General features: G+C 60.2%; 1 protein-coding gene across 3 annotated transcripts in view; it reads right to left on the reverse strand.

Moving 5' to 3' along the window:
• Positions 1-5,724: 5,724 nt before the first annotated feature.
• The window catches only part of Man1c1 (mannosidase alpha class 1C member 1), a 112,787-nt gene continuing 102,301 nt past the window's right edge, over positions 5,725-16,210 (reverse strand). For all 3 annotated transcript variants that reach the window (XM_046469476.2, XM_046469478.2, XM_046469477.2), the window contains 4 exons: positions 11,513-11,732; positions 9,315-9,487; positions 8,631-8,746; positions 5,725-7,682 (listed from right to left, as the gene is read on the reverse strand). In XM_046469476.2, the coding sequence (XP_046325432.1) occupies positions 7,556-7,682; positions 8,631-8,746; positions 9,315-9,487; positions 11,513-11,732 (636 nt within the window). In that variant the 3' untranslated portion in view covers positions 5,725-7,555. The remainder of the gene's footprint in view (positions 7,683-8,630; positions 8,747-9,314; positions 9,488-11,512; positions 11,733-16,210) is intronic.

Genomic DNA, 16,210 nt, shown 5'->3' on the forward strand with positions numbered 1-16,210 from the left:
CTTTTTTAAAAATGGCTGAATAATATCAACACACACACACACACACACACACACACACTCACAATTCAGTGGAATTTTTATAATTCAAATACCAAGAAGGGATTTTTTTTGTACTGGGATTTAGACTCAGGGGCATGCAACCACTGAGCCACATCCCTAGCCCTATTTTGTCTTTTATTTAGAGACAAGGTCTCATTGAGTTGCTTAGCACCTCACTGTTGCTGAGGCTGGCTTTGAACTTGCAATCCTCCTGCCTCAGCCTCCCGAGTTGCTGGGATTACAGGTGTGTGCCACTGTGCCTGGCCCAAGAAGGGAATTTTGAAATTTTGTGCCTGAAATTAATCAATGGTGAAAGAGGTGCCCTAGGGCTTGCTCTGGGGTGGCAGATCTTGGCAGGGAGCTTTCTGGGTATTGAAAACATTCTAGAACTTGGTCATGGTGGTGGGTCTATAGGCTTGGACAATTAGCAGCATCTTTGAGCTGGACATTTGAGGGGGGTATATGTTCTACCTTACTGCATCCATTTTCCTTAATTAAAAAAATATATTTTTAAAGTTCACTTAAAAGCTCAAGCAGAGGGCAGCGGGTGTGGCTCAGGGGTAGAGGGCTTGCCTGGCCTCCAGGGCTGGGTTCTACCCAGAGTGCTGCAAACCAAACCAAAAACTCAAGGAGAAACAGGACTGGCTTGAATCCCCAGAACCATGGAAAAGTGAAGGTGGAACCAAGACATTCAGGCTGAGGGAGCTGCAGGGGGGCTTCCTCCTGGGCAGCACTGAGCCGCTGGAAGTCAAGCTAGAGGGAAGAGGAGGGCCCACTGTGTCCTGAGCACCAGAGGCCAGGAGGAGGCTCAGGTGTCCCTCAGGGGAGGGACCCAGCTGCCCAGGGGACCTAATAAGGAGAAGCAAGGTCACAGAGAGCAGGTGGGTGGTTTCCTGCAGAAGCCGGGTTGGTGACACCAGAGAGCCGTGGGGGGTAGTGGCAGTCAGGGCCACGCAGCCCCTTGGTGCTCAGGTGAGGGCATTGTGGGTCAGGTTTGGGGCTCTGGGGTGTTGTTTTGCTGGGACCAGCCCAGAGGGAAGGGGTTTGCACTTTCTGACCCAGGTCTGGCGCTGGGTTCTTTAAGCCGTCTCGAGGCTGCTCTGGAAGCCTGGGACCAGGCTCACTGGACAGTGGAGGTGAAAGGGAACATACTAGTGAGGGAGGGGACAGCCCAGGAAGGCAGCTAGGGCTGCTGCAGCCACCTGGCCAAGAGTGAGGGAAAAGTGGTGAGGAAGACTTTGGATGTTAGTTTTCTTTCTTTTTTTCTTCCAATTTTTATGGTGCAGATTTCACTGTGAATTAAGAGAAGTGGTTTTTGAGGGGCAGACGGTGTGGCTGGAGGGGTGCCCACTGTCCACAGGTGTGGTTTTCTTCTTACCTGGTTCAGTGCGGGCGATCCAGGAGCTCCCAGGGATATGGGGCTGGAGTGAGGGGCTGGGGACAGGCCTGGTGAGGGCTTTCCCTGGGTGGGCAGGAGGTGGCTGAGGGTGACCCAGGGCTGGTTCCCCCAGAGCTGCCAGCTCAGCAGGTCTCAGGTGGGACCCAAGAGACTGGTCTCTGCAGGCTCCCAGGGGCCGCTGGGCTGTGGGCTACACGCCGAGAGCCACTGATCTGGTGATCGCGCCATTCCTTGGACGGAAGCTGGCTCCCACCCCAGGCCAGGGCAGCTCCTGGGCGTAGCGGTGGCTGCCCAGGGCCTCGTGAGCCAGGGCTGGATGGTCTGCACGAGCCGATGGCCACAGCCCTGGGTGACCGCAAGGCTGGCCTGTCTTCCCGGTGTCTCCACAGGACGAGGTGGAGACTCAGGTGCTGGGGGAGGGCTGAGCCCCGACATCCTCACTGCGTTAGCCGCGGGCCCCGTGACCAGCACCCCCTCTTCCTGGGACCTTTCTGCTCATTAGTGAGAGAACCCCTGACCTTGGCCCATAGCAAGGCCACCTGTAGAGGCCCCGCAATAAAATAAGTCACCCTCTCCCTGCCCCGTCCTGGTGTCCATTCTCAACCATTCAGCGTGGGCGGAGGCCAGGTGGAGGATGAGTCCCCGAGTCCCCAGCCAGTCTGGGGCACCAGGGTGAGGAGACAAGGCTCCTGCCCTCTGGGCGCGCTCAGTCCACGGAGGGCGACTCCTGGGAACCTGTGCTCAGGCCAAGCCCTCCTGGACACGGCCCAGGCCAGGGGGTGTTTAAAAGCTGCGGCCAAGGGAGGGTGGGGCGCCAGCGGAAGCCCCCTGGGGGAGGTGACAGTGGGGGTGGGGAGTCCACGCAGGGGGTGTGGGCGCCTTGGGGACCCTGGGGCGGGGTTTCTGAAGGAAAGACTCCACCTGTCCACGGCTTTTCCAGGCTGGGTTCCCGGGGCACCAGGGCTTCTGGAAGGAACCCTGAGTTACACTGTTACCGAGGTCACGAGGTCACGTGCATGCTGTCCCCAGGGAGCCTTTAAAGCCAAGGGGACACTGGATACTTTTAATTCTTACTTGGAACAGCCAAGGTCAGGAGTGGGGTGAGGACGCCCTGGACTCGGGCTCACTTATGCCTGGTGGGGAGACGAGGGGTGTGGCAGTGGCAGAGAGGAGGCAGGGGACTTCCCTGGAGGCCACCAGAGGCCCGACAGCTGTTGATCAGAGCAAACCGTTTGGGGCCTCACTGTCCCGGGATGAAGAGGGAAAACAAAATGGACCCCCGTCCCCCCCAGCAGAGCGCCTCTAGGCCACCTCCCGGCCAGGTCCCGGCACCTTGCTCCCGCCTGGCCCCTGCCCTGTGGGGCATCGCCCACAGCCACCCGAAGCCTCAGGACGGTGGACCCATCTCCATCCCAGTTTCCCAACTTCCGGATGCGCAGGGCTCACGACAACAGGCCTGCTCAGTGCGAGAAGCCGAACACGCTCAGATTTATTGCTCTGAGAGCTTGGGCCGTCTCCTGGGCCCGCTTGATGCAGTTTCCGAGCGTTTTGTTTAAAAAGGAGATTTTCTGACAGCAGTGTTTGCCTCGCGTTCACAGCGAGGTTTTACAATTTACCAAGAAGTTCACGATGGCGAGGCTCCCAGGGATGGAGTTCCCACATGGGGCGGGGACTCAATTAACCTTGGAAACAGACGGAAAGGCAGAGCTCAGAGGGGTTAAGGAGCTTGCCCAAGGCCACACAGCCCAGGGAGAGGTCAGAGCAGAGTTGAATGCTGCTCCACCGGGTTCCAGCCCAGGGGGGCCTCTTTCCTCTCGGCCTCCCAGCTGACCTGACATCTGAAGGTAAACCACGGGTGAGAGAGCCCAAACTAAACAGCGACCAGGGCTTGTGCAGGAGACAGAGACTCGGAACGAGTGTAAAAATACCCAGGTATGTTTCAGGGGACCCTTGAGTCTCCAAACAGTATGTTTTATGGTAAGATTATTTTGTAACAATGCAGGTGGTGGAGGGTCCGGTGGGGCATGAGCTGGGCACTGACTTCCTAAATTCCAATTCTAAGTCAGTACCACATATGGCTATTTAGATTTAATTAAAATGAAATAAAACTTAAAAATCGAGCTCCGCAGGCGCACTGACCACATTTGAAATGCTCAGGACCCGCCCACGCAGGTGGCGGGGTGTGCAGAGAGCTCCACCTGGTGCATCGTTCCCAGCCACCAGCTGCCTGATCCTGTCTCGTCCTGACTGTCCTGGGGAAGGGTCACCTGGACACAGGTGACAGGCACAGCTGTTTGAGGTCGGAGCCTTTGCAGCCGAGGTACCTGTAGATGCCACCCCAACGCCTGAGCCCCTTGACTCCCCTCTGGAGCAGTTTCAGCTCCAGGGACACAAATAAAAGGTAGATGGCAAATGAGTGGCTACTACCTGAGGCCTCGCTGCTCCATGCAGCCCCAGGACCCTGGCATCTCCTGGGAGCCTGTTAGAGAAGCAGCACTGTCTCCGAGCCAGGCCTCCTGAACGGGAAGCTGCCCTTTTAACAAGGTCCCAGACGATTCACAGGCACATTCAAGTTCGAGAAGCTCCGACTGAAGAGACAGGCTGAGCGGGAGCAAAATCCTGCTCCGAATACAGGAAACCAAACAGATACTTTCAGATTCGAGAAACAGCCTTAGCCCCTGCTGACCCCCGACAGCAGGTGAGTCAGCATTCATCACAGATGGTGGACAGCTCGGTGACACGGGCAACTACAGACTTCCAAGGACAGACCCGGGGGGGGGGAAGCTGGTGGACCTGCCCACTCTCCACCTCCAGCCCTCTCTCGAGTCACAGTGGGTCACCTCCCTGGAGCAAAGAAGCAGAGCTGAGAATCACATCCTGATCTCAGGGAGGCTGCCTTTATTTAATTATTTAGGTGCTGGGGATTGAACCCAGGGGCCCTGAGCCACATCCCCGGCCCTTGGGTCTTATTTTGAGACAAGATCTCACGAAGCTGCTGAGGCTGGCCTCAAACTTGCAATCCTCCTGCCTCAGCCTCCCCAGTCCTGGGATTATAGGTCCGCGCCACCACGCCCAGCAGAATGCTGCCTTTTAAATCAGATTTTCCAAGTTTGCTTTTCTTCCCAATATATTTGGCTGGACGGTCAAAGGCATGATCATTTAAACACAGGCATCTGGAACAGGGCTGTGCATCCCCCACCCCACCCGAGGTGTGACGCTCTGCAGGGCTCAGGGTCTGGGAAGGAACCAGCCTCAAGCCCACGGATGAAGAAAACAGGTGGTAAAGGAAGTTCCAGCTTCAGCAAGGGCCAAGGAGAGGCTTAGAACTGGCCGCCTGCTGGCCCCGCAGGGGGTGTTGCTGCTGGGGAAGTCTGGTTCAGGCTGGGCTGGAGGAGCCCCCAGTTCCAGGGAGGCTGACTCACCCCCACGCCCCCCCTTCCCATTCCACCCTGGTCTTCCTTATTTTCATCCCTGGAACCGAGATAAACTGCCAAAAGGCGATGTCTCCCCCAGCAAGAGCCCTCCTGGAGGATGGAGTTTAAAATATTCATTGTTACAAGTTGCTCTCAGCAATAAAGCAGAGAACAGGATTCTGGGGAGTGTGGAGGGGACAGTGACATGGGCCCAGCAGGGAGCCTGGGGCTGGGGCACTGCAAAGCGGCTTGGAGAGGAGAGACACTGTGGGAGAGGACACTCTGGAAACAATCGGACAAGGGTAGCCAGAGCGAAGGTCGGCGGCGCGTTCTTCAAAGCTCCCTTTACCCTGGAAAATCAAAGCAGCCTGCATCAGGCCCCTGCTCGCGCCTCTCCGGCCCGCGGGGCCCTTATTTTGGTAACAAATCTGATTTCCCTCCAGGGAACAGTCCGTTGCCCATTGCACGGGATCTCGGTGGATCTGTTAATCAAGATGCTGGCCCTACCCTTGGCTCGGGGCAGGCTCATGACCCAGGTGGGGCCGACTGGACAGGAGACACGGGAGGACCTGGAGACTTTGGATTCATCCATCCTGATGGTGTCTGGGGAGGCCGCTCCCTCATTCTTTCAGGATTCCTGGCAACTAAAACCTTTCTGGTCTTTCTTGAGGTCTGGCTCTTCTCTTTCCTGAGATTCCAAGAGTCACCCCACAGCATTTCAATACATATATATTTTTTTAAGTTAGAGAGAATTGGTTTCTATTATTTGTAACTAAGACCCCAAACTAACACAAACCCAAAAGCTCAGCAACAGGGCTTAGACCAACGAAGTATGATACAGCACACAAGGGAATACTACGCAACCAGGCAGAGTGATGACATAAATGTATATTTGTTGACACGGAAAGAGGTTCACATTGTATAGTTAAGTGCAAAAGCAGATTATAAGAAAACAGTATGCATAGGATGATACCATGTTTGCAAAATATATATTCTATATATTCGTAGAAAAAGATCTAGAGGAAAATATTAACAGTATTCATTCTGGAGAGTAGGATGGCGAGTGATTTTTGCTTCCTGCTTATCTTTATATCCTGACCTTTCTACAGTGTTTGTGCAGTGGGTTTCCTTGTTTTGCTTTTTAGTACCTGCAGTGGGCCTAGCGAGACTGCAGCGACTTATTTCCCCGAGGCCCCCGGGGTTCCTGCTGTGGGGACTGTGCCCCCACAGCTCTGCTCAAGAGGATTCTGGGGGCTGAGTCCCCAGAACAAAGGAAAAGAGCAGAGCCACAGGGAGGGGCTCAGCATCATGCTGTGGCTCGAGCCGTGGGGCAGGTTGTGAGCGAGACTCGCTTCAGTGTGGGGACGAGCTCCTTGCCCTGCCCATGGTCTCAGGGCCTCCTGGGGGCAGTGGCGGGTACCGGGAGGGCGGGAAGGGGGTCTGGGCTTGCGGGGTGCTGCATACTCTTATGGCTGCACCTACTCATCTTGAGGTCTTGTTTGAAAGTCATCTGTCCTAGGGGACCCCTAGGCCCCTAAGAGTGGTCCTGGCCACGGCTGGCTCAGCCCACCCCGTCTCCTGTGCCTACCCCTGCAGGCCCCTCACCCAGCTCAAGGTTGCCTTTATGATCCGCCTCCTTGACTTCAGGCTTATGACTGTCTTGCACTTGGCCGTGTCCCTGTCCTCGAGGCCAGCACTGCAGACACTCACCAAGCATCTGCCGAATGACAGTCCATGAACAGAGGCCCAGGGTGGCCAGGAAACTACCTCTGCTCTTTAGTGGCTGTGTGACCTCAGGCAAGTTGCTGCTCCTCTCCGGGCTTCCTCCAACCCTCAACCTGAGTCTAAATCCCCAACTTTAACTAAAGGATCGGCCTCACGCTTCCTGAATGTATTCAGACCCATTTAAGGGAAAGTAATACAAGTTGAAATCGTTCACTAAATTAGACCTTAGATCCACCGCTGGTTGGTTCTTCTTTCTGATGAGGACGTGGTGGCACTTTCCCCAGCGTCACTGGTGTGCAATGAGCCCAATCTTATTTCTTATTCAATAAACTCCTTTATTCTAGTTCACAGGTTTCCATGACAATAATGGAAGTAGCACTAGTGATCTGTAACACTTAGGCCCAAATCAAAGGGAGCCCCTCCTCAAAACCCTAAGGTGAATGACCCATGATTGACCAGGTGAGCGCTGGGTAGCAGGCGGTGGAATGAGAGGAGGGTCAGGACCGCGTGGGGCTGCCCACCACGTCCCTGATCGGGAGGGCTCCGTGGAGCAAGCACGGGATTTTTGAAAACGATATTCATCATCGTAAGAGGCTCGAGTGTCAAGGAAAAGCAAATTAAGCAAAAACAAAACAAAACAAAAAACCAAACAAACAAGAAAACCCCAAACTCAAGGAAGCGAATGGACACTCGGGGTCAGAGTGCCGACGGCGATGGCCCCGATGGCGAGGGGGTGGGTTTCGTAGAAATTCTCCGTAGAAAGGAATGTCTGGCCTCGGTCACATTGGTGTGACCGCGGCCCTCGTGACATCGCTGAGACTCCAGGTCCTGTGTCCTCACAGAGGAAAAATAGTGGCCAGTCGTCTGTCCAGGGTCTGCCTGGGGCTGGGCCTGCGTTCCCGTCCCTGGGGGAGCAGGCCTCAAACTTGTGGTCCCCGAGAGGCCAGGCATCGCTGAGCGCCCAGAGCGGCGGGGACGGTCAATATGGGCGCCGGGTGCTGCCAGAGCTGTCCGAGTGGTTCACGGGCAGTGGGTGGGCCTCCGTGTTGAACACCCAGTCTTCCAGGGAGAGCGTGTCGTCCTCAGAGAACAGGAGATAGAGGTATCTGCGCCCAGGGCAGGGAGCGAGAAGAGCCGGTGAGGCTGGGGACGGGCTTGGGGCCGAGGGCAGGAAGGTCCAGGCCTAGGACCGCTCACAGGAAGGACACTGGACGCCGAGGAAAGCCCCCAGTTTGGGATCCAAGGGACCTGGTTTAAACCTGGCTTGGTCCCCAGTCAGCTTGGCCTGCCTGGCCCTGTGTGCCAGCCCCGTCAGGACCCTTGAGGCTGGCACACAGCTTGACCCGGGGCGGGAGTGTGCTGCTGTCTGGACCCTTCTTTTCTCTTTTTGGCAGTGGGGATTGAACCCAGGGTTGCTTTACCACTGAGCCACACCCTTTTTGTTTAACTTAGGGTTTTGCTAAGTTGCTGAGGCTGGCCTCAAACTTGTGATCCTCCTGCCTCAGCCTCCTGAGTTGCTGGGGTGACAGGTGGGGGTGCCACTTGGCCCTCCTGTACCTGTCCAAACTCTTGCCTGGGCCCCTCCACACTCAGGGCACACCAGGGCACCACAGGGGACACAGCCGGGACTCTAGGACTCTAGCTGCAGGGCAGGGGTTGCGACTGGCAGGAGCTGACCAGGGCAGTTTAAGGCTCAGGGTCTGCTGTGGCCGACTCCCAGCCAAGGAGCAAGGGCGGGGGGAGGGGCTCTGGCAGGGAGGCTGCAGGCCTGGAGGGAAGGCGCGTGAGCACTGTCCCATCTGGGGACATGGAGCACGTCACCACGGTCCTGTTTGACATGGAGGACGGAGTCTCAGAGAACTTGGGACAGGGAGCGATGGAGAGCTGAAGTGGCCTTGAGTGTCCAGGGTGGATTCTGGGGCTGGACTTGGGCTCGGTCTGAGGGGAGGGACTGCCGGGCCCAAGCGCCCCCTGGCCCGGCTCTGGGGCCGTCCCCCCACCCCGTGGACCCCCGGTGACACGGAGCCTGGCTGCCCGCCCGGGTGCCCACTCACTTGAGTGTCTCGGCCAGGAAGAAGCTCTGCTGCTTGTTGTCGTGACGGGGGGCCGTGCTGTAGACGTTGTGGATCCCCGAGAAGCCCGCCTGGGTCCGGCAGTACCTCTCCAGCGCCTGCGGGGGGCGTCGCTTAGCGGGAGGGGACGGGCCTCAGGACAGCCAGACCCCTGCCTTCGTGGGGGCGAAGGCCAAGTGGACAGTGCCGGCACGCCTGGGTCTGGGGAATGGACTCGGCACCCCCGGGGTGCCTCTGGGCCAGAGCTACGTGGCCGCAGCCTGAGGGTGGGCAGGGGCTGGCGGGGAGGACAGGGGGCGCAGCAGGCACCAGGGAACCTTCTGGAACCCCACCTGCCGGGGACACCTGCCACCTGGGGAAGGTCTGTTTTTCCAGCCAGGTGGCCAGGGTGAGGGGGCTGGGCCAACATCGGGCTCGGGGAGTGGCCGGGCCACCTGGGCCGGGCAGGCGGTGGCAAGAGGACGAGGTGAGCGGCTGGCGGGGCCAGAGGGGGCTCCCCCACACCCGCCCGGCCAGGGGGTGCTCTGGGGCCCGCACGCTCCCGGCCCAGGTCTGCTGGGGACCACAGCGCGGACCCCTAGTGGGGGGTCAGCCTGCCTTGGCCCTCCTCCCGGGCCCTGGCTGCGACTGCGGTGTCTGTGGGGCGCCGTCCCCGGGGCCACTCACCGTCACCACTTCCCAGCCCCACTCCCGGTAGATGGGGTCGTGCGTGAGCCGCCACAGGTACATGTAGCTCTCCACCACCTCGGGCCGCAGGATGTAGTAGCTCTCGCCCTCGTGCGTGGCCTCCGCCTCCTTGTTGGAGTTGAACCAGAAGGCCTCGGGCCCCAGCTTGGTGTCTGCGGGGGGCAGCAGAGGACCCGCTGGGACCCCGCACCTCCGGCTCTCCAGGGCTGACCTCGCGGGGTGACCCAGCCGCGCCCAGAAGACGCACCCCTTCCCCGGGCCTCGGGGGCCCCGGCAAGACCCCAGAGCTTCAGGAATTAGGTGGGACTCTGAAGGGGCCACGCTCTGTCCCAGATTGTGGGACCCCAGCTGTCCGTGGGCTGTGGCTAGACTCAGGCAGGACAGGGCTTCAGCTGGGGCACATTCGGGGCAGTGCTGTGGGTGGGCACAGGGCTTCTCGGACGCTCCAACACCCTGACGTCAAAGACCCCCTTTCTTAGCAAACTGCCCTTGACACCTCCTAGATTGGGTCTGGGGGAGATGGAAGGAAGCCCCCAGGAAAGCACCCCGACTGACAGAGGGCAGTAGAGGAGGCTGCCTGTGGGGTCTGGGCTCGACCGTGATGGTTGGTTTTCTTTTCCATGATTAATTTTAACGGCCAGCACAGCTCCCACCTGTGACCACAAGGGCAGTGCTGGGTGCCTGACGTACACTACCTCAATCTGAAGAAAGCTATTTTTTGCTAAGATAGATGCTATAATACCCCCCTCAGGCATGTGGAAACTGAGGACCAGAGAGGCTAAGTAATTTGTCCAAGGCAACACAGCAAGTGGTGGCTGAGCTGGGGTGTGACCCGAGATCTGTCTGATGTCCTGTGCCCCCCAGGCTGTGCTCTCTCTCTCTCCCTCCTCGATCTAACTCTCTAGGTCCAAAATTTAGGGTGTGTGGCTCAGGTCTTCCTCCCTCCGCTGCCTGCACATCCCCCCAACCATCTGGGTTGGGAACCCCCCGTGGGTCGCCTCCTCAGGAGCCAGGCTGGAGCTCGGGTGTGACGTCCCTCCCGGAGGGCTTCCTGGAAGAGCAGGCATTTAGGCCCCGGACCCCTCCCACCTGTCAGACGGTGACGCGGCTGGAGCCCCCAGGACGCCACGCTGGTCGTGCCAAGTTGCTAACAGGGTGAGGGCAGCGGGCAGCCAGGCTGGCGGGAGCACTGGGCCCTGCCTCTATGATCAGGTTGACTGTCCCAGACAAAGGGGCAGCTCTCTATCACCCCAGGCCACCTGTGGGTGACAGCCCTGGCTGAGCTCCGCCAGGAGAATGGAGACCGGCTTTGGGCCTCTGCCAGCCTCCCCTGGAGCTCAGAGCCCCTGTGCCAGGGCCGAGGCCTGCTGCCCGGGGAGGCCTGCCACACCCTGGGAGACCCGTCCCCCTGTCCCCCCCAGACAGACAAGGGACTAGGGGCCACTCAGCTGAGGCGGCAGCCCCTGAGCTGGGGGTCTGCACTGCAGGCCTGGGGGCCTCTGCTCCCGCCAGAGGTGGCTGGCGTCTCCTGGCGCCAGGGTGGGGGGGCGTGTGGCGAGGCAGCGCGGGGGGCGGGCTGGACATCAGAAGACCTGGCCCTACCCAGGCTCGGCTGCTGGTGTGCAGTGTGGCTTTGGCCAAGTCTCTTCCCCTCTCTGGGCTGACTCAGTTTCCCCATGTGCAGAGCGAGGGTTGGGCTCCTGCTGCCCACGTGACGTCTGACCCTGCGTCTGGCCAGTCTGCGCTGAGGGCCAGGTGTGGGTGGGTGCTGACCAGAGCCCTTGAGCTTTCTGGTGATCTCGGCTAAGTGACGAAGGTACCAGGGGGTGCTGAGCCCGCAGGCAGGTGCGGGGGGGGGGGGCAGAGGCAGGCTCTCAGGAGGGGACTCGGTGGGAACTTCCTGGGACAGGACACCTTGTTTCTGTCTCGGGGTTTGGAGGACTCTGCCCCCTGCTTCCTGGGACGGTGGCTGAGTCTCCCCACCTTGTTGTGAGGTTCAGTGACCTTGTGGGTCACGTGCCAGACAGCACCTGACGTTCAACTTCAGTGCCCGGACTGCTCAGCCCTCTCTCAAAAGCCACCTCACTTCCACTCCCTGCACTCACTGCTGCTCTTTCCAGTTCTTCCTGCTGTCTAGCCTCAGTCTCTGCTGCTGCCCCCTCCCCTTGCAGGATTACCTGAGCGGGCGTATGACTCGTGGCACGTCCTGGTGATCTGGGCTGCGAGCTCTTGGTAGTGGGCCCTCTTTTCTTCCTTGGCATCCTCAGCGCCGAGGGCGATCATGCCCCCCGAGAAACAGGCCAGGTGCCCCATCTTGTGGTCCAGAATCCCCCCTCGCCACTCGGCGATGTAGGTCAGCCCCCCGGGAGAGACATTCAGCAAGTACATCTCTATGGCCTGGGAGCAAGGGGGTTGGGCGGGGAGGGGCGTGGGTACAGAGAGAGGGAGAGGGCATAGTGAGCCAGGGGCGGCCGCGCTGCAGCCTCTCCATCCCAGCAAAGAGGCCCCCTGACCTCGGCGGGCCGTGGTCCCTGGCAGGGCCTGGCCCCCGGAGCCGAGCCTGGGGCCTGGGGGAGGCAGGCGGAGGCCAGGCGCCCGCTCGGCCTCAGGGAGTCCCCTGTGTGGCCCTTGCATCGTGTACATTTCAGACATCTTTAAAGGTGACCCTGTCCTTCACTCCCCTGTCAGCAGGTCTCAGCCAGGGACCCCGCAGGCTTTGGCCTGGCTCCCAGGAGCTCAGGGATTCCGCCATCTCCCTTCTCCGGGAAGAGGTTCCCTGTGCTTTATCCGATTCTCAGAAAGGACCCCAAAGGCCCTGGAGCTGCCCTCCCGGGGTCCCCTCCCGCAGGCTTCCTCCTTCCCTACCAAGGGTGAAGTGGCTTGTCCCAGGTCACCCGGCCGCACCAGGACCAGGACCCCAGGGCTCTGCTCCTTTGGTGGGAAGGGGCCCCCGAGGGGGTGCTGCTGTCGGCAAGGGCCCCGGATGCTGGGGTGCAGATGGCAGGTGATCCCGCCCCCCACTCCTGCCCTCGGTCCCAGGAGCCTAGGAGACCGAGGTACCGCAGGTGGCAGCTCACACAGCCTCGACGCCAGACCTGATGGGCCTGGGTCCTGGTCACCACCGGGGACCCCTGGGGCCCTCGCTTCGGCCCCTACTCTTGCCTCCAATCCTCTCTGGGGACAGGGTCTGCACTTAACAGTAAGCTGTGTCACCCCGTGTCACTGGCCACACCTTCAGAGGCTCCCAGTGCCCACACCTGAGGGTCCAGCAGCATCTCCGTGAGTGGACTCCGAGATCCAACCTGCTCTGGGCCCAGTTCCGGGGTGCGGGCTCTGTGGGTGCGGACTTCTCCAGCAGCTCCACGCTGGGTGGCCCCGGCAGGTTGGATGCTCTCTCTGTGGCTCGGTTTCCTCAGTATCCCGTCGGGGTAGGAGTGCCCACTCCCTCCCAGACTGGCGAGAACTCAGGAAGCCTGCAGAGCTGGGCTACTTCCCGCCACCGACTCCCCCAACAAACGTGGGCCACTGTGTCCTCTGCCACCTGCCTCCTGCCCTCCGTCCCCGCACCCCACCCCGGCCACACGGGCCTCTCTTCTTTCATGTCCTCCCCCCCTTCAAATAGTTCATGAGCCACTGAGTATTTCCTGGGGTTGCGCTGGGCCAGGTGTGGGAACAGTGGCACCGTGGATGGGCCTGGCCCGGGCTGGGACGCCCACCAGGGGCAGAGGCCTCCCCGGAAACCAAGTGCGCATGAGTTAAAATGGCATCAGCCTTTGGAATGAATCAAACGGGAGGAGACTGGGGATGCGGGTGCCCTGCTTTGCAGAGGGCTGGGGGGTCTCTGGCTCTTGGCTGTTCCTTTTCTCACATGTTGAGCCGGCGCCCAGGGGTGCTGACCTCAACTAGGCCTTGGGGCTTCCTCCCAAATGCCACCTCCCTGGGGGGATGCCCGACTTAACCGGGCCCTGCACCCCCTACTCTCTCACCTGCTGGGACCTTGGCACCTGGTGCTGTCCCCACCTGCGGTTTCTGTGTCTGTCCCCCTAGGACTCTGAGCACCGTGTGATGCGGGGGCCACGGGCCGGGGGCCCTCGGCCAGCGCCTGGCAGACGCAGATCTCAAGCCGCGTCTGCTCCTGGATGGGCCTTTGCTCCCCTCCGCTGCTGGGGCCTGCGGCAGGGCGCCTGGCTGTGGGCCCTTGCTGAGTGACAGATGGGGCAGGCTGCTGATGTGACATGCTGGGCACCTGCTCTGCATGGGGGTTGCTGAGGGGACCTGCAGAGCCACAGGGCTGCCAGCTGATCTGCTCTGGCCGGGCCCGGCTCCTGGGCAGAGCTGGGAAGCAGTGCCGCCGTGCCAGGCTCCGTCTTGTGCAGGGAAAGGGAATCAGGGTGGCCCAGGGCCCCCAAGTCTGGCTGAGAGTCATCAGCTGTCAGCATTTTGGATGTAGGAACACAAACATCGGGGGAGGGGGGGAAGCAGGGCGCCTGGGCTGGAGCTGGAGCCTGACCTTCCGAAGGCCTCCCCGAGGTCATTTCCGTCTGGGGCGGCCCGGGCTAAGTGACTGAGGTGAAGAGGAAATGACGGGTCAGGTCTCTTTGAAGATGCAGTTGAGATGAGCGACATGACGATAAAAAAGGACAAGGCCTCCTAAGGCCCCGAGAAAACACGGGCTGGCACAGGCTGCTGAGCTGCCGGGGAAGGTCTGATCCCTGCAAGGTGCAGCAGGGCTCAGCGGGCGTCAGGCGTGGGCCTGAGTCTCTGCTCTGTGATTTAAGACTCGGGTGGGGACCAGGAGCCGTGGTGCACACCTGTAATCCCGGCGGCTCGGTAGGCTGAGGCAGGAGGAGTTCGAGAAGAACCTCAGCACCTTAGTGAGGCCCTATCTCCAAACAAAAGAGGGCTGGGGATGTGGCTCAGTGGTTAGGCACCGCTGAGTTCAATCCCCGGTACCAAAAAAAAAAAAAAAAGTTGGGTGACTTTGGATAAATTATCTCACTTTTCTGAAGACTCACTTTGCTCATCTCTAAAATGGGAACACTAGTCCCCGGGAGGGTCACGAGGGCTCGGTAGCTGCTGATCTCCACACTCCTTCCTGTGCCTGGTGTGGGAAGCCCAGGGAGCTCTCCAGGGGCCCCCTGGCCTGGCTTTCCTGCATTTTGGCAAGTGCAGGCGGCAGGACGGGGCTAAGACCCAGGACACAGAGCCCGTGTCCACAGAGACTGAGGTGCAGCTGTCCCAGCCCTTGAGGCCTCCTCTGGAGACACTAAGGGGTCAACCCAGTTAGACCCATCTGTACCTTCAACGCCCGCCCCAGCTGGACACTGGTCTGACCTCCCGGCGGTCACCCTGACTGCACCCTGGAGTCCCCTAGGAGCTTTCAAATGCTGTCACTGGGCCCTACCCCCTAGAAGTTCTGAGACCACTGGTCAGGGGTTCAGCTGGACAAGGGATCCCACGGTTCCCCAGGTGACCTAACGTGCCAACGAGGTTGAACGTCCTTCAAAGGCCCAAACTTGCCAGAGGCCAGCCCTGGAGGGGATGGGGTGCGGGAGCGGCTGGTTCTCTGCTGTTGAAGCAGGCGCTGTCTGAAGCTCCCACTCGCTTACATAATTCATGGCCTCAGCTCCCCTGAAGCCTCCACTACAGTGTGCCCCGAGGGCAGGGGATCGGCTGCTCCTGGACGGGCAGCTTACCCTGCAGGGAAGGCTGAAGTCCATCCTCCCGGAGCCATGGGCCTGGGCCTGGGTCTGGGCTCGACCAAATCCCAGGGCACAGAGGGCGGGACCTGAGTCCCAGTGACCGCTCCAGGTCAAGACTGACCGGCCTCAGTGCAGGACACTGGGCGGGAAAACATCCCGGGCTGGAGATCCAAGGACTCGGCTTTGGAGGCCGTTTCAATGCGCTTCTCGAAGCACTGCTGACCCTGGCCAGATTCGTGCAAGCAAAGGGCGTCTGAGGACCGTCCATCCCTGTCTACTGACCGCTCACCTCAATCCACCCACAAATCCACCGACTCACGTCCCCACCACCCACCATCTGCCTCACACCCATCCACTCTCACCCACCCACGGTCCGTCTGTCCATCCACTCGCCCACCGTCCTTCCCACCACATCTCCCCTCTCAGCGCCCATCCACAGTTCTCGGGTGCCCCCTGCCCAGGCCCTGCTTCAGGACTGAGCCAGCTCGCCAAGGGGCCGACTCCCAGGGAACCCCCACGGGGTCTGGGGAGCACAGAGGCTGGGAAGGCTCATTGGAAGCAGTGGCCAGTGGGTCCCAATTGGGACCGGCCACTGAACGCTGTCCTAGGAGAGGAGACCGCTGGACCCCCTGTGGGACTAGGGGTGGGGGCAGAGGGGAGGTGAAGCCACAGGGGCTGCAGGGCCTGATGGGGGGACCCCGGGGGCGAAGGAGGGGCCTGCCCACCCCAGGCTACGGGAGGTCGGGGCCTGCCTCTCCAGCCCTCCTGGTGGCTGTGCAGGGGACCCACTCAGCAGGGCAGCGGGGAAGAAGGAGCCCGGGTTAGAGGAGTGAGGTGGACGTTCAGACCAAGCGGGGGACAGAACAGACCCAACGTGCTCAGCTAACTTGAGGCCCAGAGCTGGTCCAGGGTCTTTCCATCAACTGGGCTCAAAGGTATCTATCGATGGGCTGAGATTCCCCAGCCCCCTTCCCAACAGCTTGGGCTTACAGACTCACCCTGCCTCCCTTTGGAGGGACTCATCTCAGTCTGCCACCTCTCATCCACACCACCCTGTGGACAGACCAAGGGTGGTGCCAGCTCTGCCAGCTCTGTGCTCTGTGGCCCTGAGCAATTGCCTTTCCTTCTCTGGGCCCTGGTTTCCATCTACATAAACAGCCACAGAACTGAAGG

This window comes from Marmota monax, unplaced genomic scaffold (assembly GCF_021218885.2).
Source record: "Marmota monax isolate L192 unplaced genomic scaffold, Marmota_monax_Labrador192_F-V1.1 WCK01_AAM20220418_F8-fsc00008, whole genome shotgun sequence".
NCBI classification, from domain to species: domain Eukaryota; kingdom Metazoa; phylum Chordata; class Mammalia; order Rodentia; family Sciuridae; genus Marmota; species Marmota monax.